At 41.6% G+C, this 27729-nt stretch overlaps 1 protein-coding gene across 2 annotated transcripts in view; it reads left to right on the forward strand.

Moving 5' to 3' along the window:
* Window positions 1–259: 259 nt before the first annotated feature.
* The window catches only part of CLCN5 (chloride voltage-gated channel 5), a 152948-nt gene continuing 125478 nt past the window's right edge, over window positions 260–27729 (forward strand). For both annotated transcript variants that reach the window (XM_055337977.1, XM_055337978.1), the window contains exons 1-3: window positions 260–448; window positions 1054–1168; window positions 2778–2933. In XM_055337977.1, the coding sequence (XP_055193952.1) occupies window positions 2918–2933 (16 nt within the window). In that variant the 5' untranslated portion in view covers window positions 260–448; window positions 1054–1168; window positions 2778–2917. The remainder of the gene's footprint in view (window positions 449–1053; window positions 1169–2777; window positions 2934–27729) is intronic.

A 27729-nucleotide genomic window follows, 5' to 3' on the forward strand; every position in this document is an offset into this window, starting at 1 on the left:
TGGCAAATTGACACCAATAAAAAATAAATTTATTATTAAAAAAAAAACCAAATAGGCTCGGCCCGCACCGGGTCAGGACCCGCCCGGTCCTCGTTAAATATGGCAGCGAGCAGGGCCGACCTAACTGCGGTTGCGCACGCGGAAACTCCTCCTCCGCCGCCTTCCCGGGCCGCCTCAGCCCCCGCCCAGGCTAGACCCAGGTGCCGGGAGAAGGCCGGCTAGGGTGCGCACGCGCAGACATTGGCTGTGCTCGGCCGATACTTGCGAGGCGTCTGTCACATGAGCTGCGCGCCCACTCCCCCTCCTCCTGGCTGGTCTGTGAATGAAGCTCTGCCGGCTACGTGGGGCGCTAGCTAGCTCGGCTTGGTGTCCTGGACGCCGGAGCCGACTGAGCGCTCGGCCCGCCGGCGGCCGACACGGGCTCCGCCGCCCCTCACCTCGGCGACAGGTAAAGACAGATGGGCTGTCCCTTCCCCAACAGGTCTTTCGTGGGCCGCTGGTCCCCGGCTCACCCGCGAAGCACCCCCTGAGCGCCCCGACACAGGGGAAGCGCTCCCCGCTGGCGGCCCCCCCCCCCGGAGATGGGGGTTCCCCTTGCCCGGCCGCCGCCGCCTGGCACTCGGAGGAGTTAGACCGGCTAGTTCTAGCCAGTGCAGGGCGGCATCTTCCCGGGAGCCCTGCCCTATTCTCCGAGCCAGGGTCCCTGTGCGGTCCCAGCGAAGTTTTCTCGCGGAGCGGCGCCAAGCCCTTCCCGCTTTTGAATGGGGGGAGGCTGGCTGCAGGACTGGGCAGAGTGGTTTTGGCTGGTGAAGCTCTGTCGAGGCCCCGTTCTTCTTCCTCCTGCTCTGGACTCGCAGATCTGTGTGGGTCTTAGCGAAGTGGACCGCAGACTCGCAGAAAAATCGTTGCTACGAGTTTTGCGCCCCCCCCCCACCTACTTAACGCGTGTAGCTAGTTCTCTAGACTTTCCAGGCTTGCGCTCGAGCGCCTTAACCTAGAAGGGGAAAGCCTTACCTTCACATTGATGCACGTTTACCTTTCTTAACATTTCAGAGCAAATCAGTTTCCTGGAGTGCCAAGCGAAGTTGTACGTGTGCCCGTGTAATAACGTCAGTGTAAGCTACCCCGAATTAGAGGGAAATTCAGAAGCGTGGAGCATAAAAAGCCAGTAAGAATCTGCTTTACGTAAACTTCATACCTTTATTAGCAGCTACCCAGGTTTAACTTCAGAGATGTTAAATTTCTCCTGGTCTCACGAGGCACGGATCACTACTTAACTGTATGCGAAATAAGGGAGGGGGGCAGACCAAAACTGTCCCGGCTTCGAGATAAGTCATTGGAGCGATTTTTCCTGGTGAATTCATCCTTGGACTTGTGAGTTCCTAACTTTTCTTGGAACCTTTCTTTTTTTGCGAACCTTTCCTTATCCAAAGCGTTGTTTTGTCTCTATCGGTGACATTTACACTCTTGACCCCCCCCCCAAAAAAAAAAACATTAAGGAAGACCAAAATGATGACTCTCAAGTTCATAATATTCTTCAGTATGTGTGCGTTAGCGCTTTCGCTTTGGGGGTGGAGGTGTTGCTGGTATAAAAACTATGGAAATAGAAATCTCCTTTCATGTTGACCAAGTCAAAAAAAGGGGAGGACTTTTTCTTAGACAAAGCAGATAGTTTGTATGTTAAATAAGGAAGACCAGTTCATTAATTAAGACCTTGTTTAAGTGGACAGCACAGTGTTTAATATATTAAGTCTCTGGATCAAACTAAGTAGTCATATTTTTTTCTCCCATTCCTAGCTCCTCTCTTATCCTTGCAAATTGTATTGTCCTAAGACCGAATTTGATGTTTTATTTATTTATTTTTTAAGATTTTATTTGTTTATTCATGAGACACACACACACACACACAGAGAGAGAGAGAGAGAGAGAGAGAGAGAGAGAGAGAGAGAGAGGCAGAGACACAGGCAGAAGGAGAAGCAGGCTCCATTCAGGGAGCCCAATGTGGGACTGGATCCTGGGACTTGATCCTGAGACTCCAGGATCTCGCCCTGGGCTGAAGGCAGGCACTAAACCGCTTAGCCACCCAGGGATCCCCCTGATGTTTTAAATTTAGGAATCAGCATAATTAATTTGGTTGTACTTAAATTAGTATTCTCTTTGTACATTTTTCTTTGTCTTTGGTTCTTCTATACCCTGAATATAAAAGCAATATATGCCTCCTATAGGACATTGGCAAAGTGTGGAAAAGTATAATGAAGCAGAGAGGAAGAACCATGACCCAAAGGGCATTGCTCTTAACTTTTTAAATTATACTAACTTTCTTTTCCATTCCTATATGGGGGCGATTTAAAAACATTAAGTATTACAAAATTTGCTCCCCTTTCTACTAATTTTTAAATGTAAAGTTGGCGTTGGGGGGTGGGGGGCCATTGGATGTTATGTTGCTCTTCATTCCCCAACCTGTGGAACTTCGAGATAGGAAAGACATTAAATGGTTATCTCATTCAACCACCCATCCTTTGAGATTCTGAAACCTATTTACTGAAGATCCAGTGATTCATGCAGAATTGGACAGCACTCAGTGGCAGTAATAACTGACTCTAGATCTTTCCATTCTGTCTTTTTAAAGCAATACCTCGCTGGGAAAAACTTGACACTACCCATGTCTGCATATCATTGAAAGAGAGGTTCAAAGAGGGATAGGAGGTAATTTTTAGGGATTTGAAATGTTTTTTTTTTATTAATGTAGGTATTCATTTTTCTGTTCACATTTTTAGGTTCAGGGCTTGAGCTACGTGACAAGGCCACACAGCTGCTGCTGTTCCATCTACACATCCCATTCAAGCCTCCTCACAAAACCGGAGGAATTTGAGGAACTGAGTGTGTGACTCCCAACGTGGGAGAGGATAGGATCAAGATGGCCATGTGGCAGGGTAAGAAATTAGCACTTATTTCTTTAACTATTTTTTTCCTCCTTCTCTATCCTCCATCCCAACCCAATCCCCCAAGCCAGTGGCAGGCAGCCAGCTGTTTCTTTAATTTAACCCTTTGTCTTCACAAGGACAAAGTATATTAATTTAAAAGAAGTTTCTGCTAGCTAGAAGTTTAATGTATTTTAAAGTAGAAGTGGAGGGGGAGGAGGAGGGAAGTAGCAGGAAAAAGTAATGCCAGAAGCATTTTCAAAAAACTCCCTCTGTTTGAGCATGTGCTTGTGGGGTTATACATGAGTAAACAGGATTTTTTTTTCATATTAGTGTTTTTCATTTTGTTTCCTGCAAATTCCTATCATAAGGTTATCCATGGTGGGAGAGACAGATGTCAGTACCTCCTTGGCTTCCTCTTCCCAATAAAAACTTTAAAGCATATTTAATGTTACAATGTTTATATTTGATGATAGAAGGAAAATGCTTGTTTGAATACTATGAACTACCCAAGAGCAAAACTCAGTGATCTCTCCCAAGAGATGGGTTTACATCTCTTGGAAACCTGGGGATTCCTCCCACATATTAAGTTATTTTTTAATTTTTGGTGGGGTTGAGGATTGTGCCTTTTGGGAGAGTATCAGAATTTCTGGGGGTATGTGGGATTTTTGTTTCTCAAAAGGGAGTGTGGGTTTAAGAAATGATAGGCAAACACTGCCCAAAGTGGTCAATGATTCACAAAAGGTTAAGGATCACTTAGATGGAGTAGGATATGCAAGAACTTGAATAGCCATAAGTATTCAACAGGTAGGTTTGTTGGTTGTCTAGTGTATCTCTTAGAACTGTCTTCTGTTGGGGCACCTGGGTGGCTCAGTGGTTGAGCATCTGCCTTTGGCTCAGGTTGTGATCCTGGGGTCCTGGGATTGAGTCCCACATCGGGCTCCCCACAGGGAGCCTGCTTCTCCCTCTGCCTGTGTCTCTGCCTCTCTTTCTGTGTCTCTCATGCATAAATAAATAAAATCTTTAAAAAATAAAAATAAAACCGTCTCCTGTTGATTTTGGCCTCAAGTATGAAGGCACACAAATGTTAACAAGTATTTTTGATGTAGGAGGATTGTCAATTTGAAGATGTTCATTGAAATGGGATTTGGCCTGTATTGCTTGCTTTGATGCACACAGTGGACATTGATCAGGTGCAGTTTGGAAATTCCTATTTAAATCCCGAGACATTCTTTCATTCAACAAATATGGTACTGAGATGCAAAAGGTACAGAGCCCTAGAGGGTCCCTTGCCTTATGGGAAAGACATACATATAAACAAATAGTTGTATTAGGTTGAAATAAGTATTTTAATAGGGAGAGGTGCAAAATGTGACGGAAGCCCAGAGAAAACCATGTCGAATTTTGAATTTTGAGCTGATCTAAAAAAAATGAGTGGGAGTTTGCCAGATGGGCAAACGAGAGAATTGCATTCTGGGCAGACAGAAAAGTACTGTTTGAAAACTTCCAAGTTAGTTCCTTGTGTGAGTTGTGTGGGCCATGACCTCGGATGAAGCAGGAAAGGTAGTTGGGGCCCACATAATAAAGAACCTTGTATGTTCTAGGAAGGATTTTACACTTTATCCTGGAGACAAAGATTCTAAACAGGGAAGTAACATAATCAGATTTTGTTCTAGAAAGATTATTTTGGCAGCAGTGTTGAGGTGGAGTTGAAGCTGGAGAGAAAGTAAGCCAGGACCTGGTTGGAAGGCTTCTGGTAGAGTAGTTGAGGGAAAGAGATGGGGGTCTCAGCAGAAGCAGGGGCAGCAAAGGTGAGAGATCCAGGAGATAAATTCTAGAAATGCCCTGTGACTGGTTGTGGGGGGAACTGCCCAGGCTGAACCTCCAGTTTGGGTGCTTGGGGCTGATGGTGCCAGCCACCAGGATGGGAACCATGGGGAGGTGGTCAGAAGGGCATGGAGATCGTGGGAAGTTAGTGTCTTGACTTGGGTTTGGCCTCTTCTGCTTGAAACACCTGTGGGCTGTCAGGTCCATGATTAAAAGATAGTGGTTGGGGGATCCCTGGGTGGCGCAGCGGTTTGGCGCCTGCCTTTGGCCCAGGGCGCGATCCTGGAGACCCGGGATCGAATCCCACATCGGGCTCCCAGTGCATGGAGCCTGCTTTTCCCTCTGCCTGTGTCTCTGCCTTGCTCTCTCTCTCTGTGATTATCATAAATAAATAAATAAAAATTAAAAAAAAGATAGTGGTTGGGAGTGTGGAACTGAAGTTTGTACAGGCGGGGATTGAAAGTTTTGTTCCTAATGATGCATAAAGAGCTTGTGTTTTTTCTCTGTTTAATGGAAACATCATTAGTAGTTAATGATTTATTTATTTTCTAATAAAAACAGTTTAATGGATGCCAGTTCTTAAGAAAATGTTGTATTTTCTTAATAAATAATGTATTTTGCTATCTCGGGCTCTGAAATGGGATCTGCTTAAAATGACATTGGCATAAAACTGAATTTTCCGAGCATTAGTGAAGAGGGGAGTGTTCCATATAAGTAATTGCAACTTATTCTTTGTTTGTGCAAACTCTGCAATGACGAGCACAGTATAGCGATAGTTTGGCTGGCAGTGTGGTATAATAGTTAAAAATATAGTTTTGGGTTCAACTCTGCTGGTTCTATCACTTGTTCTATCACTTGGTAGCTGTGAGACCTTGGGCAGGTCCCTCAACCTCTCTGTGTCTCAGTTTCCTCCTTTGTAAAATGGGAATAATAATAGAATTCACCTTATAGGATCATGTTGAAGATTAATATATGCAAAGCACTCAGGACATAGAATTTTAGGTTGCCCTTGAAAGCCCTGCCCTGTGGTGGACCATTTGGGTCTGTGGAAGTTTAGATCTGAAGAGATCCTTAGAATACATCTAATTCAACCCCAGAGGTTAAGTGACATGCCTATGCTCAAACAGGTTTGTAGTGGTGACAGGACTAAAACCCAGATGTCCTGGCTCCCTATTCTACTTTTCTTTCCATTGGCTCATGGAAGAGGGAATGTGTGGGTCTAGCCTCAGCTCAGGGAAGCTCTGAGTCAGTTTCTGGAGCTAGTTGAGGAACTCTAAGAACTAGAGGAAGCCAAGTCTTCTTCCCCCCCCTTTTTTTTTAAAAGATTTTATTTATTTATTCATGAGAGACACAGAGAGAGGCAGAGACATAGGCAGATGGAGAAGCAGGCTCCCTGTGGGGATCCTGATGTGGAATTCGATCCCAGGACCCTGGGATTACAACCTGAGCCAAAGGCTGATGATCAACCACTGAGCCACTCAGGCGCCCTGAAGCCAAGTCTTCTTTGTTTCTCAGGTCAATGTTATTTAGCTCCTCTGTGGAGAATTTTATCAGAATTCCTGTACCTCTTAAACATGGCCAACATTATTATTTCGACTTCATTTGGTGAAACCCTCTAACACATTTCCTGGCTCCTATAAAAACAGTCTACTGGGCGTAATTTAATATTTTTTATAATTCAGGGTCATCATTAATACCATCAGTTTTCTTGGTCTAATGGTCAAGAAATTATTGACAAGAGGATTAGCCAGTTTGAGGTGGGATGAGGTTGGAGATGTGTTGTCAGATGTTATTTATTTATTCAATTATTGTTTATTAGGTATGAGTTATGCACTAGGCACTGTGCTGAGCCCTAGAGGTACACTGGTTGGTAAAACAGGTATGGTCTCTGTTCTCATGGAGCTTGCCAACCAGGATAAAGGAAACATTTCAAATTCATGAAATGATTTATTTAATTAAAAAATGTGCTGAGGTAATTTGGAAAAAAGAACACCCATAAAAATTTAGAGTGTTAAAATAGTGTTTCTTAATAAAGGAGAGGGTACCTCAGAATTTTCCATGGTGCCTTAAAAAATGTGCCTGCTCAGGTCTCAGACCCCCAAATTTTGATTCAGTTTTAGGACCTGAACATTAAAAAAAAAAGTAAGTTATTCTGATGTGTAATCCTGTTTGGGAACTGCTACATTAAAGAATTAAAACTTTTTTAAAAAAGATGATAATGGAACTAAAAAAATAGGAGGCTATATAATTGGGGGATAGGGAAGGTATTTGTATGCATAATGTCAAAGGTAAAATAATAAAAGATTAATATAATCAACTATATGAAAATTTTAAATTCCTCCAAAACCCATATAGTTAATGAGAAAACTGGAATCCTAATAAGACTCATTATTTTTAAAACGTAGACTTACAGAGCAATGGGAAAAATTCTAAGTGTTTGACTAGCAAAAGATGGGAATAGGAAAATACTTAAAAGAAGAAATCTTAATGGCCAGTGAATGTGAAAAAATGTTCTTAGTGGTAAAGAAAGGAGATTTAAGATGACATACCATTTTCTCCAATATAATTTGCAAAGATTAAAACGAAATGACAAAACTCAGTGTTGGCAAGGACACAAGGAAACAGGCATTCTTAGATACTTCTGTTGGGAATGTCAGTTTGGCAGTGTTTATCACAAGCTTTAAAAAGAACATGTTTACCTTTTGACCGAGCATTGTTTTTGGAATTTGTCCCAGGGAAGTAATTAAGAATGTGCATAGAGGTGTGTCAATAAGGATATCCATTGCAGCATTTTCTATAGTGGGAAAAATTGGTTAGCACTGGCATTCTGAAGTAGTGATACAGTGGAATAGTGTAGTTACTAGAAAGGATAATGTCAAGTTCTACTTATTAACATAGAAAATAGGTCCATAATATGATAGTATGAGTGGTGGTGGGGGAAGCAGATACCAGATTATAAATAGTTAAAAGTCTGGGCTCTGGGGATGAAACGTACAGCATAGGGAATATAGTCAATGGTATTGTAATAGCTTTGCATGGTGACAGATGGTAGCTTGTGGTGAGCACAGCATTATGTATAGACTTGTAGACTCACTGTATTACACTAGAAAGTAATGTAACATTGTGTGTCAACCATACTCAAAAAAGAAAAAGTCTGGGCTCTGGGTTGAATTGAAATCCCAGCGCTTTTTTTTTTTAAGATTTTATTTATTTGAGAGAGAGAAGGAGAAAGCAGGAGAGCACAAGCATTTGAGAGGGAGAAGCAGGCTGCCCACCCAGCAGGGAGCCTGATGTGGGGCTCAATCCCAGGACCCTGGGATCATGACCTGAGCTAACGGCAGCTACTTAACCAACTGAGCCACCCAGGTGCCCCAAAATCCCAGCTTTATCAGCTGTGTGATGTTGGGAAGTTTCTCACGTGGGTATTCCTCAGCTCCCACTTTAGTAAAAGAGGGACAAAATAGCAGTGAACCTAATAATTCCCAACTTGTACACCCATTAGGATCATCTGGGGATCTCTTAAACCCTCCCAAGCCCAATTGATTAAAGTCCTCAATCTTTGGGGACTGGTTGCAGCCTTAAGGAGTTTTGAAGCTCCCTGGATGACTCCAGTGTGTTAGACAAGTTTGAGAACAGTGGAGCTAATACATAGGGTAGTTGGGAGTATGAGAAAATCATAGTGCCTGGCATGTGGTCAGTAATCAATGTGGTAACTATTATTAGTTAACTTATTTTTTAATTAATACTATGACCCCCATTTTAAGCTGTGTTTGTGTCCATGTATGTATAATATAAAGAAAAATCACACTGGGTGTTATTCTATATGTTGGCAAATTGAACACCAATAAAAAATAAATTTATAAAAAAAATCTGAGGGGATGTACAAGAAAGCGTTAAAGAAGTTACAGTTGACTTTAGTTTTACTTATATGTATCTTGCAATTTTTCTGTAAATAACATGGATTCCTTGCTAATCTTTTAAAAAGTGTAACTTCTGAAGGAAATCTCCAATTGTGTGCACAGCATTACGTACTGTCGTATTCATAATACTGAAAAACTGAAGACATAGTTTCCATAGTAGGGGAATGTGAGTAAGTTTTGGCAGGTCCACACAGTAAAATATCTGGCCATTAAATGTCAAGACTCACACTGAGGAAAATCTTCACGATACAATGGAAAAATATGTGACTATTCTATTTCTGTCTTTTTAATTTAAGTGTGGGGTTATATGTGTTTACATGTTACATATATGCCTGTGAATGTGACAACAAATATGGAAGGAAAGGAACCAAAGTTATTAAAGTGGCTATCTCCAGGTAGTAGGATGCACTTATTTTTTCCCCTTTTTCATTCTTTTATTTTCTAGATTTTATACAAGCATGCACTACTTTTATAATAAAAATAAGTTATTGGAAAATGCAATATATAGTAATATTGCCACCAAAAAGTAGTGAATTTTGTGGGCTTCTAGAAAGCTGCTTCAGTCACTCTGTGCCCCCCCCACATTAAAAAAAGAACGCAAGACCCCAAGGGGTTTGGTCAGTGCAGTTTTGTTTTGTTTTTGGTTTTTTTTTTTTTTTTTTTTTTTTTTTGCTACTAATACTTCCTCAAGTATTCTTGTGATTTTTGGCCATCTCTCCTATTGACTCCAGAAACTCTTCTGGGAGTTGAGAGCAGGGAGAGGCAGGGAGATTGTGCAAAAATTGGGAAAAGCCATCTGCTCTTGCCTGTCAAACAAAAGTCATGTCGTTAGAGCGGGAGTAAGGAAGCAGAGCATCGAGCCTCTCCCCTTTTCCTCTTTATCTGGCTTAGTGTCTCACCTATGGCAGGTGCAAGAAAGGTGTTCTTGGTTCCTTTTCATTATTGCCCCCTACAACTCCTAAGTAAGGCAGAAAAGGTGGGGGGAATGGGTAGGGGGCAAAATACTCTTTCAGAAAATGCATCTCTAAAAGCCAGGCATTCTTTATCAAGCATACAGCTGTGGAAGGACCATGGGCCTTGGAATCTGATACATCTGAATTCAAACCCAGTGCCTCCAGGTGGTAGCCAAAGGTACCTAAACTCTGAAAGTCTCCATTGTCTCATGGAGGGGAGGGGTCAAGTGTAGCCTCTGGAGACAGACTCCCTGAGTTTGTATATTGGCTGTCACTGCTAACTGCGGGCAAGTTATTTTTATGTCTTTGTGCCTCACCTTCTTCACTTGTAAAATGGGCTAATAATAATCCTGCCTACTCATGGGATTATTGGGAGGATGAAATGAGTTAATACATACAGAGCCTTGCCTGCCACTTGTTAAGCACTTACAAATGTTGACCTTTACTATTAAAATATGCGAAAGGGTATGACAATATTTGCTTCTCAGATTTGAATGAGAATCACCAAAACACTCACCTGTTGAAGCTGTTCTGATTGTACTATAATTGCAGCAGAAAAAATAATCAATGTACTCTTAAAGGGATGTTTTTAAACTGGAAAGGATCCTTTAAGGTGATCCATTTCAAACATCTCATCTTACAGAGGAGGAAACTGAGGCCTAGGGAAACTGATTCTGGGTCACACAGCTGTCACATGGTGCATCAAGCCAAGACAAGGCCCAGGCTCCTGATAATCAGTGCTTAGGGCTCACTCTGCCAGCCTGTCTGCCCATTTAGCCCTACTGCAATTATGCTGTCTCCCCTTGGCTTGGCTATTTTATAATTTTCTGATAAATGTTAGTCTTTCTCTACTACACATTATTGCTACTTTGAAAAGTTAAGGGCTTTTCCCCCCCCAAAGGATTGTTTTTTTTTTTTTTTTTTTTTTTTTTTTTTTTTTTTTTTTGGTGAGGCTTCTAGAGTGTGTTTTTTTCTTCCTGGCACTCTGTTGACATTTTTGTTTTTTTTTAATTGTTTTTTTTAAATTTTTATTTATTTATGATAGTCACAGAGAGAGAAAGAGAGAGAGGCAGAGACACAGGCAGAGGGAGAAGCAGGCTCCATGCACCGGGAGCCCAATGTGGGATTCGATCCCGGGTCTCCAGGATCACGCCCTGGGCCAAAGGCAGGCGCCAAACCGCTGCGCCACCCAGGGATCCCTCTGTTGACATTTTTGAAATAAACTATAGGTTATGTTTTAACCAGAATTATGATTCAAAGCTTCCTGTTTCATGTGATGATGCTCTGTGTGTGGCAGGATGGGGGAGAAGGGACTAGAGAGTTTCACTCTGGGTGGCAGCAAATGCCAGATTCTCCTTTTTTTCCTACCTCTGCTAATACCCTGGGTATTTATAGACCTGTGGCCAGACCAAAGAAGCTGTTGAGGAGTTAATAGGATGAGGTAACCCCCTTAGTAATGGCATATTTTGATGCTTTTCAACCCAATACCATTCAAGCATTAGGTAGCATTTTATTATATTTATTTAGAATTTCTGCCCTGACTACTTCCATGAAGAGTAACCCAGAAATTGCAACATAGAGCTGTTAGAACTAAATCCAGGAAAGGGACTATCCAGTGGAAATGAAATAGATCTTACTAAGCATGTGAGATATTCAGGACACTGAATCTTTTTCTTCCCTTCTTCTGGCTCCCATGCAAAAAAGCAAAGCACACTAAATTACATTATTATTATTATTGCTAAGTTTTTATTTTAACCCTAGTTAATATACAGTGTTATATTAGTAGTTTTAGGTATACGATAGACTATTCAGTACTTCCTTACATTAAATCACATTATTGACATCTTCTGGTCAGAGTAAGTGTTCAGATGAAGAGTAGCCTCCTGGCCCTGTCTGTGCTAAGCCTTTGGTCCTTCCACCATCCTCCCTTGTCCTGGCATGGCCTGTGGCCATCTATGACTTAGCACTGAATATTCCTAGGTTGAAATCATGAGCTTTTCCTATTTAGCTTGAGAGTGGTGAGAGGCAGGTGGGTAGAGGAATCACCACTATCCAAATTTTCAACTCTGCTATGGCCTTCTTTTCCTTGGGTTCTGTACCCTGGTAATAGATAATAATGATGAGAGAGAGCCTCATTCTCTCCATTGAATGATTGAACCACCATCCACCCAGATATCAAAGCCAAAAGTCTGAGAGACACTGCACAGCTCTTGCTCTTCTCTGTCTGCAGTCAGAGAAGATGGCCTAGATCATTTCAGTAGGTTATATTTGGGGCAGCTGTCTACTTTGAGCCATCAGGTAAGAGTCATTTCTTCTCTGTAGTCTTTCCTGAAACCTGGCCCATCCTCTGGTAAAATTAGCCTTCTACTTCTTCATATGTTTCCCCACTATAGCATGTACCCCTTGAGGGCATTGGCTGTATTTGTTCAGAACTTTTGTTTTCATGTCTGCTGTGTGCCAGGCACTGCATTGGGCAGGTGCTGGGGTTATAGCAGTGAACACAAAAGTCATGATTATTGCCCTCTAAGCCTTGTAGTCGTGTAGGGGAGTTGGAATGCAAAGAAATACACAAATATTGCATTATAAAATATGAGTGCTAGGAAGTAAAGTCCTATAAAAAGAATAATATATAAAACACAGCTTACTGGGGAAGAGGATCTGGGACAAAGTGACAGGTTCAGCTGACACCAGAGGATGAGTAGGAGCTCTAGGCAAAGAGTTGGGGGAAGAGCATCCCAGGCAGAAGAAATGAAGCAGAAGTCCCTGAGGGGGCAAGAACCCAGATTCTTACCCAGTGTGGTCCACTGTGTCTGAATGATGGTGATTGAGATATCCAGAGACACAGGATGAAACTGGAAGTATGGGCAGACTCTGGTCACACAGGGTTTTTAGGCCATGTTACTAAGTATCCTAAATGCAATGTGAAGGCTTTGGGGATTGATGGAATGGGGCAGGGCAACAGTGGATGAGAGGAGGGTCTCATTCATTTTCATATACCAACTACCTAGCAGAGCGTACCCAGCACACACTTATGTGTTCATGGAATCTTTGTTTTATGAGTAATAATTACCTTGCCTTCCTACCAGGATTGCCATGAAAGTTAAATGAGGGAGGATATGCTAAGGTGTTTTGCAAAATAGAGAATGTTAGGGACACCTGAGTGGCTCAGTTGGTTAAGCATCTGCCTTTGGCTCAGGTCATGATTCCAGGAACCTGGGATCTGAGCCCCGAATTGGGCTCCTTGCTCAGTGGGGAGCCTACTCCTCCCTCCCACTTGTGCTCTTTTGCACTCTCTCAATCTCTCTCTCAAATAAATAAATAAATCTTTTTTAAAAAAAGAAAATATTAAACAAGTGTTGTTCCAAATGTGATCCACTAGATTCTGCACAATGATGCTTAGAGATGTTGACTGTCACCACAAAAAAAACCCGATTCTTTGTTAAACTAGCAAAACCTCTCTATCGTGGTATTATCCCATACCATGAATATGCTGATATACTGAGTTTTACATATTCAAAGTGTGCCTTCGTTGCCAGTGACTTTAACTAATTATGGGTGAGTGGAAACCACCTCATATCACACCATTATGTAGCGCTCCTGATGTTAGAGGTAATTGTGGGTGATGTTGCCAGGAGCAGTGTAGGTTTCTCTTCTATGCTGAATTCGCTCAATAAATCTCCAAACCTAAGGAATTCATTATTTAGGACCTGAGTTAATCTGAGGAAGAGCATCCTCTGAACTTGCATTTGTATGAGGGCAAAGTTAATTACAGTGAGGTGTGGCTGCCACCAACTGTGGTGTTTGGTTTTCTAGAGGCTTTAAAATAAAAGATGTAACAAACTCATCAGTGCTTTGCTATTTTTGTGTTAAATACCTAGTTCCCTATTTGTGCTACAGGAACTTCAGGCCGGGTGATTGATTTCACAGCCCCCTTCTGTGCAGTGTCAGTGGGAGTATAAATTGTTAGGGCCCATTAGGAGGGCAGTTTGGAAGTCCTTATCAAAATGTAAGATGTGTATCTCTTTTGTCTCAGTGAATCTAGTCTAAAAAGGAACCACATAAAAGTCACTTTTCACAAAGATGTTGTTTCATTGTGTTCGTCTTTCACTATTGACAGTCTTGATGTCCATCATGAGAGACTGGTTATGTTAATAATGGTGTATGTATACACTCAATGGAATGCTGTGCATTTCATTAAGAAAGAGATCTATATATATATAATGATAGGGAATGGTGTCCAAGATACATTTTAAGTGGAAAAAAAAGGTGCAGAATGGTATCGTATGATCCCATCTGTACAACGGAAAGAAAAGGGGAGCTAAAGGGTAGATATGAGTTTGTGTATATGTATACTTACATATGCATAGACATTTTCTGGAACAAGACATGAGAAACAGTTATCAGTTGTTACCTTGGAGATTGGGGGTTGGCAGGGCTAGAGGGTTTGCAATTCCATTTGATACGTTTCTATACAGCTTGACTCGTTTACAACAAGCTATAATGCCTTTCCATAAGAAAATTTAAATAGGGATCCCTGGGTGGCGCAGCGGTTTGGCGCCTGCCTTTGGCCCAGGGCGCGATCCTGGAGACCCGGGATCGAATCCCACATCGGGCTCCCGGTGCATGGAGCCTGCTTCTCCCTCTGCCTGTGTCTCTGCCTCTCTCTCTCTCTGTGACTATCATAAATAAATAAAAAATTGTAAAAAAAAAGAAAATAAAACGTGTACCTCACTTGAGTCTTTTCTTGATGCTATTATACTAAGAAATAAAAAGCTGTAATAATGGTTTAGGTGAGAGGTTAGGTCTGAAGCACAGAAGGCAAAGTCCGGGCCGATTGGGGGCCTCTGCAAGCTGCCAGGAAATCATCATGGCCAGGGAGCTTAGGGGGAGCTGTGGTTTTATTAATGCTTAATGCTAAGGAACTAAGTGAGAGAAAATTAGGTAAAAAAAAAAATCATGATTTTATTAGGTTTTTCTTTTTGTTGATGAAGTAATTTTAATTATGTTGTTAGTTTTGATATGTGGGTATTTTAATACCTAAGTTGCACGGTGATTGTATTCTAGGTCACAATTAAATAATTAAGTGTCTTCATGTCTGTATAAATAGTTGTTGTTCTTGTTTAACTTGTTTAAATATGAGTGAATGGTAGACTACAATTTCTGAAGCTTTTTTCCTAAGGTCCTGACAAGGAACGCAAGTATAGTCTCATGTTTGAAATGAAGAAGATATAAGTTGCCTTCCATTTATGTAATGAAGTTTTGATTAACTCCTCAAATGCTTTAAGCTCATTTTAGCTCACTCCCCCACAAAAAGACTACTTTTGCCTGAGATATGAGAAGTAAAATGTCCTCTAGGTTTGTCATACTGAATAATTCCTTTATTCAGCTGTGTGTTTAGAGACCAGAGTCCCTAGCTTGTCTTAACTGACCCTGGTTTGCTAATATTTGGAATTTTAGCCAGTGGATTAAGAAGCAAGACAGGTTTTACTCTTGGATGTATAATTGTATGTATACAATATATAATTGGGCAGGTGGCAGAGACTGGAATGGTGGGAACAATTGTGAGAAAAGAGAAAGGCTAAGTTATTTCAGGCTGTAAATTGATACAGGAAGAGGGGGCTGGGGCACCTGGGTGGCTCAGTGGTTGAGTGTCTGCCTTGTCAGGTGGTGATCCCTGGGTCCTGGGATCGAGTTCCACATTGGGCTCCCTGCATGGAGCCTACTTCTCCCTCTGCCTATGTTTCTGCTTCTCTCTCTGTGTCTCTCATGAATAAATAAATAATAATCTTAAAAAAAGAACAAAGGGGCCTGTAACTAGTGTAACTTTTGAGAGATTTTCTGCTTGTGGAAATACAGAGAATGAGGAGTTGCCTGGAGTGTGGTTTGAGGTCGAACCTGAACCTGGATGTGAATGTTATGCTTAGAGAACCCAACAGGAAGATTCTTATCCCTGCTTGTGATCAGAGAAGCTGCTAGAAATGGCCCCAGCTTGGACTTGGCATAAATGGGGGAGGAACTGGGAGAGAAGAAATCAGACCTCCTAGAAAGAGAAGACAGAGCTGTGAGCGGGCTAGACTTGGTATCTGCTGAGAGCCTGTACTTGGCCGTCCTGGGTAGAGGATGTTGCTGAGAGGCCTCACTTCATTGTAAAGCATTCTGGTTTGACTGGAAGGGAAAAGAAAAAGAATAGCTATCATTTATCAATTATTTACTGTATACTTTTTCCCAAGTGCTTTACCTGGATTCTGAGCTTGTAACTGATAAAGAGCCTGGGTCCAAGGCGGTCTGGCTGAAGGGGCTGTGCTCCTGGTTATTCTGTATTCCTAGGTCCATTGCTCCAGGAATTCCTCCTCCATTGTCACCGCAAGGCAATCAGGGTTATGGCCAGGTAGGAAAGAGGAAAGCTTTCTATTAGAGTCCCCTTGGTACTCTAATGACGGTACTGATGAGCAAGTGAAATGATATCAGGGGAAAAAGAAAAGCAGAGGCTTAAGCAAACAGTGGATGGAGGAGTGAATTCTCTGGAAGTGAATGTAATTCTATGGCAAAAAATCTGGGTTATTTCTAAGTTTAAGTCATTTAGTGAGTATCTTCTGTGTGGAGGACACTACTAGGTATCGTGTGCAACTAAGAGGAAACAGAAGCAGACACTGTCTTCCCCACAGCTAGTCTCCGAGGCACTTAAAACATGGTCACAAATTACCATGACCCAGGCTAGTGTTCGATATACATTATAAGAGAGGTTTATCCTACCGTAGGAGTTAGAGGTGAGGAGGGAGCATCTAAGATAGACTATGTAGTATGGCATAGGTTTTTCTGTAGTTGCTGATGTTAGAGATAATGATTTCAGGCAGCAAAGTATAAGGTACATTTGAGGGAATGGGGAAAAAGTATCATGCCAGACCTGTTAAATTTATGTGCACCGTCACATTAAATCCTTTTATTTATTTATTTATTTTTAATTTTTTTGAATTTATTTATTTATGATAGTCACAGAGAGGAGAGAGAGAGAGAGGGGCAGAGACACAGGCAGAGGGAGAAGCAGGCTCCATGCACCGGGAGCCTGATATGGGATTCGATCCCGGGTCTCCAGGATCGCGCCCTGGGCCAAAGGCAGGCGCCAAACCGCTGCGCCACCCAGGGATCCCCACATTAAATCCTTTTAATGAGGGATCCCTGGGTGGCAGTGGTTTAGCACCTGCCTTCGGCCCAGAGTGTGGTCCTGGAGTCCTGGGATCGAGTCCCACATTGGGCTCCCTGTGTGGAGCCTGCTTCTCCCTCTGTGTCTCTGCCTCTCTCTGTGTGTCTCTTATGAATAAATAAATAAAATCTTTAAAAAATAAATCCTTTTAATGATCCTTTATTGACTGAATGATTTAGTGTCAAAATCAGGACACTTCTGAGAATTAAAGTGGTGTGCTAATCACATGCGGTAGGAGTATAGACAGGGACTGATCCAGAAAAAACAGGACATATGAGGCAGTTGGTATTATCCTAACTTAACAAATGAGAGCAAGAAGGTTCTAAGTCACATAGCTAGGAAGCGATAGAGCCAGCACTTGAAACCAACTGTGGCCCCCAAACTAAGAGATCTATACTTCATTCTGTAAGCAGTGGAGGCAGTTGAAAGGCTTGGAGCAGAAAATGCCATAGTTAGAACTATGCAAGACAGATGGGAGGCAGATACCGCAAATGGGGAGATTAGTTAGGAGATTGCTGAAAGAGATTCAGGCAGAACATTTCAAGGGTCTGGATATAAGGTGTTGATTTTGGGGATTTAAAGGAAGGGATAAATGTGAGACACATCACAAAGGAGGAAGTGGCAAACTTTTTTTTTCTTAAAGATTTTATTTATTCATGAGAGACACAGAGAGAGAGGCAGAGACAGGCAGAGGGAGAAGCAGGCTCCCCGCAAGGATCGTGATGTGGGACTCGATTCTGGATCATGCCCTGAGCCACCCAAGCGTCCCAGAAGTGACAAACCTGGACTCCTGATCAACTTTGGAGGGAGAAGAGTAAATGATGTAAATGATGACTCAGGATTTCAGATTCTTTTAGTGAAAACCTCACATTGGCTAAAAGTAGCCATCGTAATCAAGAAAGGCTATGTGAGTTTTCACTAGCATTCTAGACTTAAGAGAAAATCCACTTCTTAGTGCAATCGACATACTGATTTGTAATCATAAACCAATTATTTGGTACTCCTTTGCCCATATTTACTTATCTGTAAAACATAATGTTATTTGCCACTAAAAAGCCTTCAGAATAGCAGAGCTTGTCTGAATTTTTTTTTACCTCTGTATTTTCAAAATTAAAAGTGCTTGCATTTAGTAATGTGAAATTGAATCCCAGTGTTGAGTACATTCACTTTTATATTCTATTGGCAAAACAATAATGATAATATTGGTAATGATGTATTGTCTCCTACTTCTGTTAACACCTCTAACCAATTGCCAGATGAATTCTAATGCCTGCTTTATAACATTTTTTCTATAGTTGTCTTAAACTGGTTTTCAAATTATTATGACTGGACTTTTTAATGTTTATCTTAGCTCCCCAGGTACTGTAAAAAGTTTTCGAGGGACAGGAACATGTATGTCCCTCTATTCTTCCTAATGCCTTGGAGGCATGCGGGAAATATTATTTTGATTTGACCAGTTCCTATGGCACAGTAAGACTGCTTCTACTTTTGTTTTGTACATTATAGTTTGTTAGTACGGTCTCATGTAGCATTGGGTTTTTGGTAGCTGCATCTTACTGTGAGCTCATAATGAACCCAAGGCCTCCTTTATCTCCAAGTATGTGTCTCTCTTTTTTTTCTTCTTCTTCTTAAAACAAAACAAAACCCTTTCTGTCTTGGCTTTTACTCTTTTTAAACATTAATGTAGTTAACTTTTTATTTCTTGTTCCTCTTGTTAGGTTTAGCATTATCATGTATTTCGTAAATATCTTTAAGTAATTAATAAAATATTACTTGGTATATTCATTTTCTATTGCTGCATAATAAATGACCGCAAATTTGGTAGCTCAAAACAGTACCACTTATCTCACAGTTTCCACGGGTCATGAGTCTGTCGTGGTTTAGCTGGGTCCTTTGCTCAATCTCTCGGGCTGTGATCAAGGTGTTGGCTGAGACCACAATCTCATCTGAGGCTTGGCGTCTTTTTCCAAGTTTATGTAGCCGTTGGCAGAATTTACTTCTTTGTGGTTGGAGGATTGAGGCCCTCAGTTCCCAGAGGCTACCTGTAGGTCCCTGCCACGTGGTCCTCTCCATCAGCACTTCACAGCACAGCAGCTTGCTTCAGGGCCAGCAAGGGATGAAGTCTGTGTCATGCTAGCAAGAAGGAACCCCATATACAGTAGTCCCCCCCCTTATCTGTGGTTGTGCTTTCCATGGTTTCAGTTTTCCAGGATACCCTCAGTTTGAAAGCAGAAAGTCCATTCACCTTGCTTCATCTCATCACATAGGCATTTTATCATCTCATGTCATCATAGGAAAAAAAGGGTAAGTGTAGTACAATAAGATATTTTGAGAGAGAGAGAGAGAGTACGTATACATAACTTTCATGATAGTATATTGTTATCATTGTTCTTTTATTGTTAATCTCTTATTATATGTTAAACTATCACAGGTATGTATGTATAGGAGAAAATATAGTATACATAGGGTTTGGTACTGTTCATAATTTCAGGCATCCACTGGGGGTTTGGAACATATCTCCCATAGATAAGAGGGGGGAATGCTGTGTGTGTGTGTATGTGTATACACACACACGCACCTAATCATGGGGGTGATCTCTCATTACCTTTGCTGTATTTTATTGACTAGAAGCTAGTTATAGATCCCTATCACACTCAAGGCAAGGGGTTTATACAAGGACACAAACGCAAGGAGGTAGGTGTTATTGGGGGTCACCTACAAGTGTTTGGTACACTTGACATAGAGCCAAATGGGGCTAATTGAAAACTTAGCAGCTTGCTGACAGTCCATTAATGGACACTCATTGGGTAAGGCTGTTCTTGCAGCTGTGACTCTGACTTTACTGTCATCCAGCAAATGTTTTTTTTTTCATCTCACAAAGATGTAATGAAAGATGATCAATAATTTGCCTAAAATCATCCTGTGGGGTCTTTTTACTGAGACAGCACTGGAACAGGAGTAGAATTGTGGTGAGGGGCATTTCAGTTTGGATGTCTATAGATATCTAAGGAAAGATTTATCTCTTCTGGGTCTGGGGGTTAGGAGAGGGCTTGGGCAGAAATAGAGATTTTTGGGACTCTTTCATGTATAAATGGTACATGGAGCCTAGGGTAGGTGTATAGTGTGAGAGGGGAAAGGTGCCAAGGGTGGAGTTCTGGGGACACCCAGGTACTCTTAAGTGATTCCCCTGACCTCCCAATCTAGCAACCCAAACAAAAAGGGAAGCAAGTTATACAGCTTCAGAGAATTGGTATTATTTTTTGTTTCCTTCTGCCTCTTCCTGTTCCTCTCTTCCTGTCTATTCCACGTACTACTTATCCAATTATCCCCCTTTTCTCCTGGTATCTTCTGTTCCTTTCCACCAGACCCATTCACTAGCCTGTCCTTAAATATTTTGTGGTCGCCCTTTGCTGTGTCCCCTCACCCCCAGCTATCAGCACCTGTCCAGCTAGCCACCTAACCTTTTGGGGCCTCACTTTTTCTCAAAAATGGAGGGACATGATATAAGGAGAAGGTTGTGAAGTGTAAGTAGCCTCTTTGAGATCTGAATTCTGTTCTGCCATGTTATTGTTCTCCCCCTTTTCCCTTTTTGGTTCTGTTGACAGTTCAGTTCCTTTTTGAAACTTCCCTCCCTTGGCCACAGAGTTATTGTACTTTCCTAGTTCTCTTTCTGCCTGCTTCTCCTGCTGCTTCTTTGCTTTTGCTTTCTTCTGCCCCCTAATTCTGCCCATATTCTTTTGCCTTCTCTCTCTTCACACTCTCTCCCTCTGAGATTCTATCTTCTCTCCTGGCTTTTGCTTTTTTGTTTTTTAATTACAGAAGTAATACATAATTACATATTGATCTTACAAAGATAATACAGAAGCATCTTGAGTAAAAAGTGAAAGTGCCCTTTCATTCCCCTCCTCAGAGGTGACCACCATTTCATGTTGGTATCTGTTCTTCTCTGGGTTGAGTTCCAGACCCATAAATTGAGCTCTGAACTCTAGTTTTTTCATCTGTGGCTACAATCAAGATACCCTTACTTGAATGCTTCACTGTCAGCATGTCAAATTAGTTAGCTGAGTGACCTTGGGCATGTGGTTGATGTGATTCTTTCCATGGTTGTTTCTATTCTCTGGTTCTTTTGTATCTAATATGTATTTCTTTTTTTGTGTCCCCATAGCATTAAAGAGTAGATCTTCCCTATGTGTTGGTTGACCCTGTTATTCTATGGCTGATACGTTCTCAATTTGCTTATACACACAGACTGAAGAAAATAAAATAACCCTGTCAAAACTTTAGATGAAAAGGTGATTGAATGGGCGTAGGACCATTGAGAACCAGACTTTAACCAGTGAATTAAAGCCAAGGTGCTACCATTAAAGAAGTAAATAATAAAAAAAAAGAAGTAAATCATGGGCTCTAAAACTTAAATACCTTAATCTAAACTATAAGCCGCCAGCATCACTGTTTGTGTGGAAACATTATTTTGACTCTGAAAAAGATATATGGATAACATCTGCAGTATAATGGGTCATTTTACAAAATTATCTTCCACTATATGTGTATAAATGCACATTAATTGGAAAGGTTATGCCTTTTGAGAATCCAGATTGCCAGTGGAAGTTGATCACTCCATATCATATTAGTGAGGCTGTGTTACTAAAAATTGTAGGTCTGCATATAATCTTAATTCCAAAGGAATTTAGGGTAGCCGTGGTAAAGGATCCACAGTAGGGGTTCTCACCTGGGAGCAGTTTTGCCCCCTGAGGACATTTGGTGATGTTTGGAGGCATTTTTGGTTGTCACAACTGCGGGGGGGGGGGGGGGATGTTACTGGCATCTAGTGGGTAGAAGTGGGGAAGCTGCTAAATATCTTACAATGCACAGGCCAGTCCCCCCAGAGCAAAGTTACCTGACTCAAGATGTCAGCAGTGCTGCAGTTGGGAAACCCTGCTCCAGGTCATTTGAGGTTAGGGGGAGACCCATGGAGGTAGTCATTGGTGCGCCTTTGTGTTTATGCTGATGTCCTGTAGTTCTTAACCTTGGAGGATATGATGATTGTTTGGATTTCAGTGGCAGCAGCATACATATCAGATAGGTAAAGGTTACTTTTCTAGGTATTTTTAATTATTTGGTTATTAATGGAAATTATCTTTGTCAATGCTTATTTTTTTTCCCAAGAGGAACTTATTGTCAGAGAAACAAGAATGCAAAGACCAGGGGCACCTGGATGGCTTAATGGTTGAGTATCTGCCTTTGGCTCAGGTCGTGATCCTGGGGTCCTGGGATTGAGTCTCACATCAGGCTCCCCACAGGGAGCCTGCTTCTCTGCCTGTGTCTCTGCCTCTCTCTGTGTGTCTCTCATGAATAAGTAAATAAAATATTTTTTTAAAAAAAGGAATGCGAAGACCTGATGCAATTTCATCTCGAGTTATTGCATTTTAATTCTTAGTCCTGAATGTTGCAGGTGACCTTATCTTAAACTGAGATATAGCTCAGGAGTTTAAGTGGGTTGCCCGAGGCCATGTATTGATTTGATCATAGAACCTGGTCTAGACATCAGATTTCTTGATTTCCAGGCCACCCTTCAATTCTGCCATTGTTTCTGTGTTGCTGCTTCTCTGCTCATCTCCCTCCTCTCCTGAAGAGTAGGATCAAGGATGTCAAAGATTGGATGGTCTTGGGTGCTGGGCATTTTGCAGACGTGTGCAAGAATATTCAACCTTACCAGTCATCTAAAACAACAGCAGCAGCAACAGTAAAAATAACCCCAAATAAAAAAGGCAAAGTGAAACCTAAGGAGTTCTACTTTCTCATCTATTAGCATGGATGCAGTATTACAGCACAAGGGAGTCAGAGCCTAAAGGAAGTGGCATAGGTGAAAGGGTATTAGTATAACACAGCTGGATGGCATTTCTCTTAGCTGCCATTTTGAAGAATGTTGCCTTTTGGGCTGACTCCCAAGCTCCATTTGGCTTGCACTTTGGAATTTTCAGTGGATAAAAAAAATGATTTTCCATTACTCCCAGCTGGCCTGCAAGGTTTAATAGACAACTATTTGAAAGAGAATAGAAGCAGCATTGATTTGCTTCATGAACTTGAGAAATATGCCTTGTTTCTTCATGTACTTGGTTTCTTCCTATAGTAAATGGAAGATGAGGGTGATGAAGATAGTTAATGTTTATGGAGCCCTTCCAACTTGCCAGGTACTATTCTTAAGCCCTTTCATGCATATTATATTATTAAAATTCAGTACACCTCCTTAAGGTAAATGTCGTTATTCCCATTTTTAAATTGAGGAAGCTGAGGCAAAGAGAAGTTAAGATATTGGCTTCTATAGCTAATAAATAGTGCCTGGTATGAATCAAGGTATGTTGTTTGTGGAAAATACACACCAGATTTCAAAGAATTCATATGACACAAAGAATATAAAGCATTTCAGTAATTTCTAAAGTCTTTTTTCCCCTAAAGTCTTGATTACATGTTGAAGTGATAATGTTCTGGAAATATTGGGTTAAATAAAATTTATTATTAAAATTAATTTCACCCTATCTGGGGCACCAGGGTGGCTCAGTGGTTGAATGTCTGCCTTTGGCTCAGGTAGTGATCCCAGGGTCTTGGGATCCAGTCTCACATCAGGCTCCCTGCAGGGGGCCTGCTTTTCCCTCTGCCTGTGTCTCTCATGAATAAATAAATTAAAAATCTTCAAAAAAATTTCACCCTGTTTCTTTTCACTTTTCTTAACCTGGCTTCTGGGAAATTTACAATTATACATGTGGCTGGCATTTTTAGATTTCTATTGGATGGCACTTGTTTTATCAAGCTAGCTCCTGGGGGTGGATGATCTCTTACCCTTTTGTCATGTACATGAGACTAAAAGCAGAGGAAGGCTTAAAACTATTAAATTAAAAAAAACTATTAAATTTTTAGGCTAAAGTTTGCTGCTGTAATCAGAAAGTCTCAAGCTGACCTCAGGTCGATTCTCTAGTGCTTGCATCATTAAGGGGTGGCGAGGGAGGATGCTTTTAAACATATATAAGTTCTTGAAGTTAAGTCTTACACATAACTATGTAAGACACTTAATAGTGTGGTTCAGATAAAGATCAGTGACTTGGACTTTGCCATCGAAGATCTTATAATCGAGTAAAAGAACATGTACACACATGATTCTTTATTAAATTATATGTAATGAATGGTAGAAACAAAGCACTTGGAATCTTAAGTGAACAAGAGGTCACTTGCAACTCTGGTGAGGAGGAGGGAAGGTTTGGGAAGGAGGTGATATTTGAGCTGGTTGGAGAAAGATGGATAGGATTTTGATAGAGGTCCCCTCTGTATTCTAAGGGACTTGCAGAAATAGGCGACAGGTCATTGAGCTGGTGTGGTTTTCTGCTTACAAAAGGGAAGCTCTGTGTGGTATAAGATAAAGATCTGATACTTTGAAATGGGTATTTTTAAGGACCCGCTTATGTTGTTATGCCTTGCTTAGCAGACTCCTTTCTCACACATATATACAAATTTATAGTCATGAAACAGACTACTTATCTGAGTCTTTCTGATTTCTGATCTCCTGGAACAGCCAGGCAGCAAGTGTTGCTTAAGTACGTAGCTCGTGCCTATGCATATGTTTTTAGGTATGTATAGATAGATAGGCAGAAAAATTGTTTTTAAACTATGGTTACGGTGGGCCAACCTTGCAATTTAGATTTGACATGAATTTATTCTTCTAAATTGTCTGATATCTCAAGCAAATAATTGTAGCATGGGAAGAGTAAGTACAAGGGCAGAAAGATACCAGAAATGTTACTCTAACAAAAGATTCTCCACCTTGAAATGGAAGAATGGTGGAAAAAATACTTTCCTCACCCCCCACCACTACTACTGTGTTCAGTTCTGTCCTTTCCTTCCACCTACCAATTGTTCATCAAACTGATTGGTTTAGTTTTGTGTGGAAGTCATTTGGCATTAAAGGACTTGGGGATATTACTTTCTTTTTTTTTTTTATGATAGTCACACAGAGAGAGAGAAAGAGGCAGAGACATAGGCAGAGGGAGAAGCAGGCTCCATGCACCGGGAGCCCGACGTGGGATTCGATCCGGGGTCTCCAGAATCGCGCCCTGGGCCAAAGACAGGCGCCAAACCGCTCCGCCACCCAGGGATCCCTATTACTTTCAAGATAAAATCCAGAAAGCAAAGAACTCCAGAGCCTTAAGTATGGGGACTGTTGACTCTGTACTTGTAGGGCCTTTGTCTTCTAGGTGAATTTTTTTTGTTTTATGCTAATAGAGTTTTGTCCCTTTAATGTAGAAGATGCTTCGGTGACTCCTGCTTTCTGGAGAATATCATATAGTTCGTTGGGCTTTTCCTTTCATAGAATCCTAAAATGTTAAAGCTACAAAGGGATACTCTTGTAGAATGTTACTAAGTCCCTAGAAATGATAATCCAATTCTTCTCTTTAAAAACATTAGGGATGCTTGGGTGGCTCAGTGGTTGAGCATCTGCCTTTGGCTCAGGGTGTGATCCCGGGGTCCCGGGATTCAGTCCCACATCAGGCTCCCTGCATAGAGCCTGCTTCTCCCTCTGCCTATGCCTCTGCCTCTCTCTCTCTCTCTGTGTGTCTTTCATGAATAGATAAATAAAATTTTAAAAAATTGAAAAAGATAAAAAAGTTAATGTAATATGTTCTTCTTATAACCAGGAAGTGGGGATCCCTGGGTGGCGCAGCGGTTTGGCGCCTGCCTTTGGCCCGGGGCGCGATCCTGGAGACCCGGGATCAAATCCCACATCGGGCTCCCGGTGCATGGAGCCTGCTTCTCCCTCTGCCTGTGTCTCTGCCTCTCTCTCTCTCTCTCTCTCTCTCTGTGAGTATCATAAATAAATAAAAATTTAAAAAAAATTAAAAAAAAATAACCAGGAAGTGGAGTCAGGGGAGGGCAATTGTGAGCCTATGTTTATATTTTTGCTTCTGGCCTTGCAAATGTCAGGAAACAGACTGGTTTCTCACAGTAATATTTATGATTTTAATTACATTTAAATCTTGACTCCATCTGGAATTTCCTTTGGGATATGAGGTCAAAAACTAACTCCCCCCCCAAAATATCACTCCTCTTGTTTTATAAATGGGAAAAGTGAGCCTTAAGTTGTAATTTATTCAGAATCACCGGGCTGGCTAGTGGCAGAGCTATTTCTTATGACTGACAGACTGGTACTCATTCTTTTGCAACAGATAGATTTGGACTTTGGGGTCTGGTACTAACTGGCCTTTCACATGGTATATAAAACAGGTCTCTGATAGTTATTTATTATTATTATTAGGTCTCTGATAATTAGGTAAGAGAATCCTACCTGCCCCTCTGTCCTTGCACACCACCCACTGTTTCACCCAGCTGGCTGCATTTTCTAGGTTCTGCCTCTGAGGTCAGTTCAGATCTCATCCTCGTGCTGTAGGCTGGCTGTTGCCCATGTTTTGTTTTTGTTTTTTTAAATATTTTATTTATTTATTAGAGACACGGAGAGAGAGAGAGAGAGAGAGAGAGAGAGAGAGAGAGAGAGGCAGAGACACAGGCAGAGGGAGAAGCAGGCTCCCTGCAGGAAGCCTGACGTGGGACTGGATCCTGGGTCTCCAGGATCACGCCCTGGGCTGAAGGGGGTGGTAAACCGCTAAGCCACCGGGGCTGCCCTGTTGCCCATGTTTATAAAACAGCCAAAACTCTCCTGCCTTTTGTAGCAAATTCTACGGCCTTTTTTTTTTTAAAGATTTTATTTATTTATTCACGAAAGACACACACACACAGAGGCAGAGACATAGGCAGAAGGAGAAGCAGGCTCCATGCAGGAAGCCTGATGTGGGACTTGATCCTGAGACTCCAGGATCATGCTCTGAGTCAAAGGCAGACACTCAATCGCTGAGCCACCTAGGCATCCCTGCATCTTTTTTTTTTTTTTAAAGATTTTGTATTTATTTATTCATAGAGACACAGAGAGAGAATGAGAGGCAGAGACACAGGCAGAGGGAGAAGCAGGCTCCATGCAGAGAGCCTGACGCGGGACTCGATCCAGGGTCTCCAGGATCACGCCCTGAGCTGCAGGCGGCGCTAAACCGCTGCGCCACCGGGGCTGCCCTGCATCTTTTTAAAAAAGATTTATTTATTTATTTTAGGGCTGGGGGAGAGGGAGAGAGAGAGAGAAAATCTCAAGCAGACTCTCCCCCCTGAGGGCACAGCCCAACTCAGAGCTTGATCTCATGACCCATGAGCTATAATCCAAGCCCAAATCAAGAGTCAGACACTTAATGGACCGGGCCACCCAGGTGCCCCTGCAAGCTCCGCTTCTTAACCTCCAGCTAGAACCCAGCAGATGGGAACACAAATATCTATAGAAACCCAACAAAGCACTTTTAGAAGACCAGTGCTCTAACCCCTGAGCTCTAGAGCCTTCTCTTCGAAGCACTTTTATTTTACAGAATTGGCATATTTGTTTTAAGGCTTCTGACAAGCTGTTCAGACAGTACCCATCCCCAACTCCCCTGAGATGCCATAAGTGTGGCCATTGGTAAAAGTCTGAGACAGTTTGGCTGTTTCTGAAAACAGGTTGCTTATTGTGATGACGTTGGTTTATTTTCTTCTGTCCAATTTATTTCTCAGAAATTTATCTTGATTTGACTTAATATTTTATCTTCTGTCTCTACTTTTAACTATGTACTGCATACTCCAAAGACAGTTCAAGTTAGCAACTATTAAACAGACTTTCAACATGGCAGGTTTCTTTCTTTTTTAAATCTTTAATGAAGGAATACCCTACTCTATTTCCCCAGAGGTAGAAATCTCAATTTATGTGGTCTGAGCAGAGAAAACTTGTTAATTAAAACTGTCAAAATGTAGTGAGCTTTGAGATTTTAATGTATGTTGCTGCAGTTGATGGA

This window comes from Nyctereutes procyonoides, unplaced genomic scaffold (assembly GCF_905146905.1).
Source record: "Nyctereutes procyonoides isolate TBG_1078 unplaced genomic scaffold, NYPRO_anot_genome, whole genome shotgun sequence".
In the NCBI taxonomy this organism is placed as follows: domain Eukaryota; kingdom Metazoa; phylum Chordata; class Mammalia; order Carnivora; family Canidae; genus Nyctereutes; species Nyctereutes procyonoides.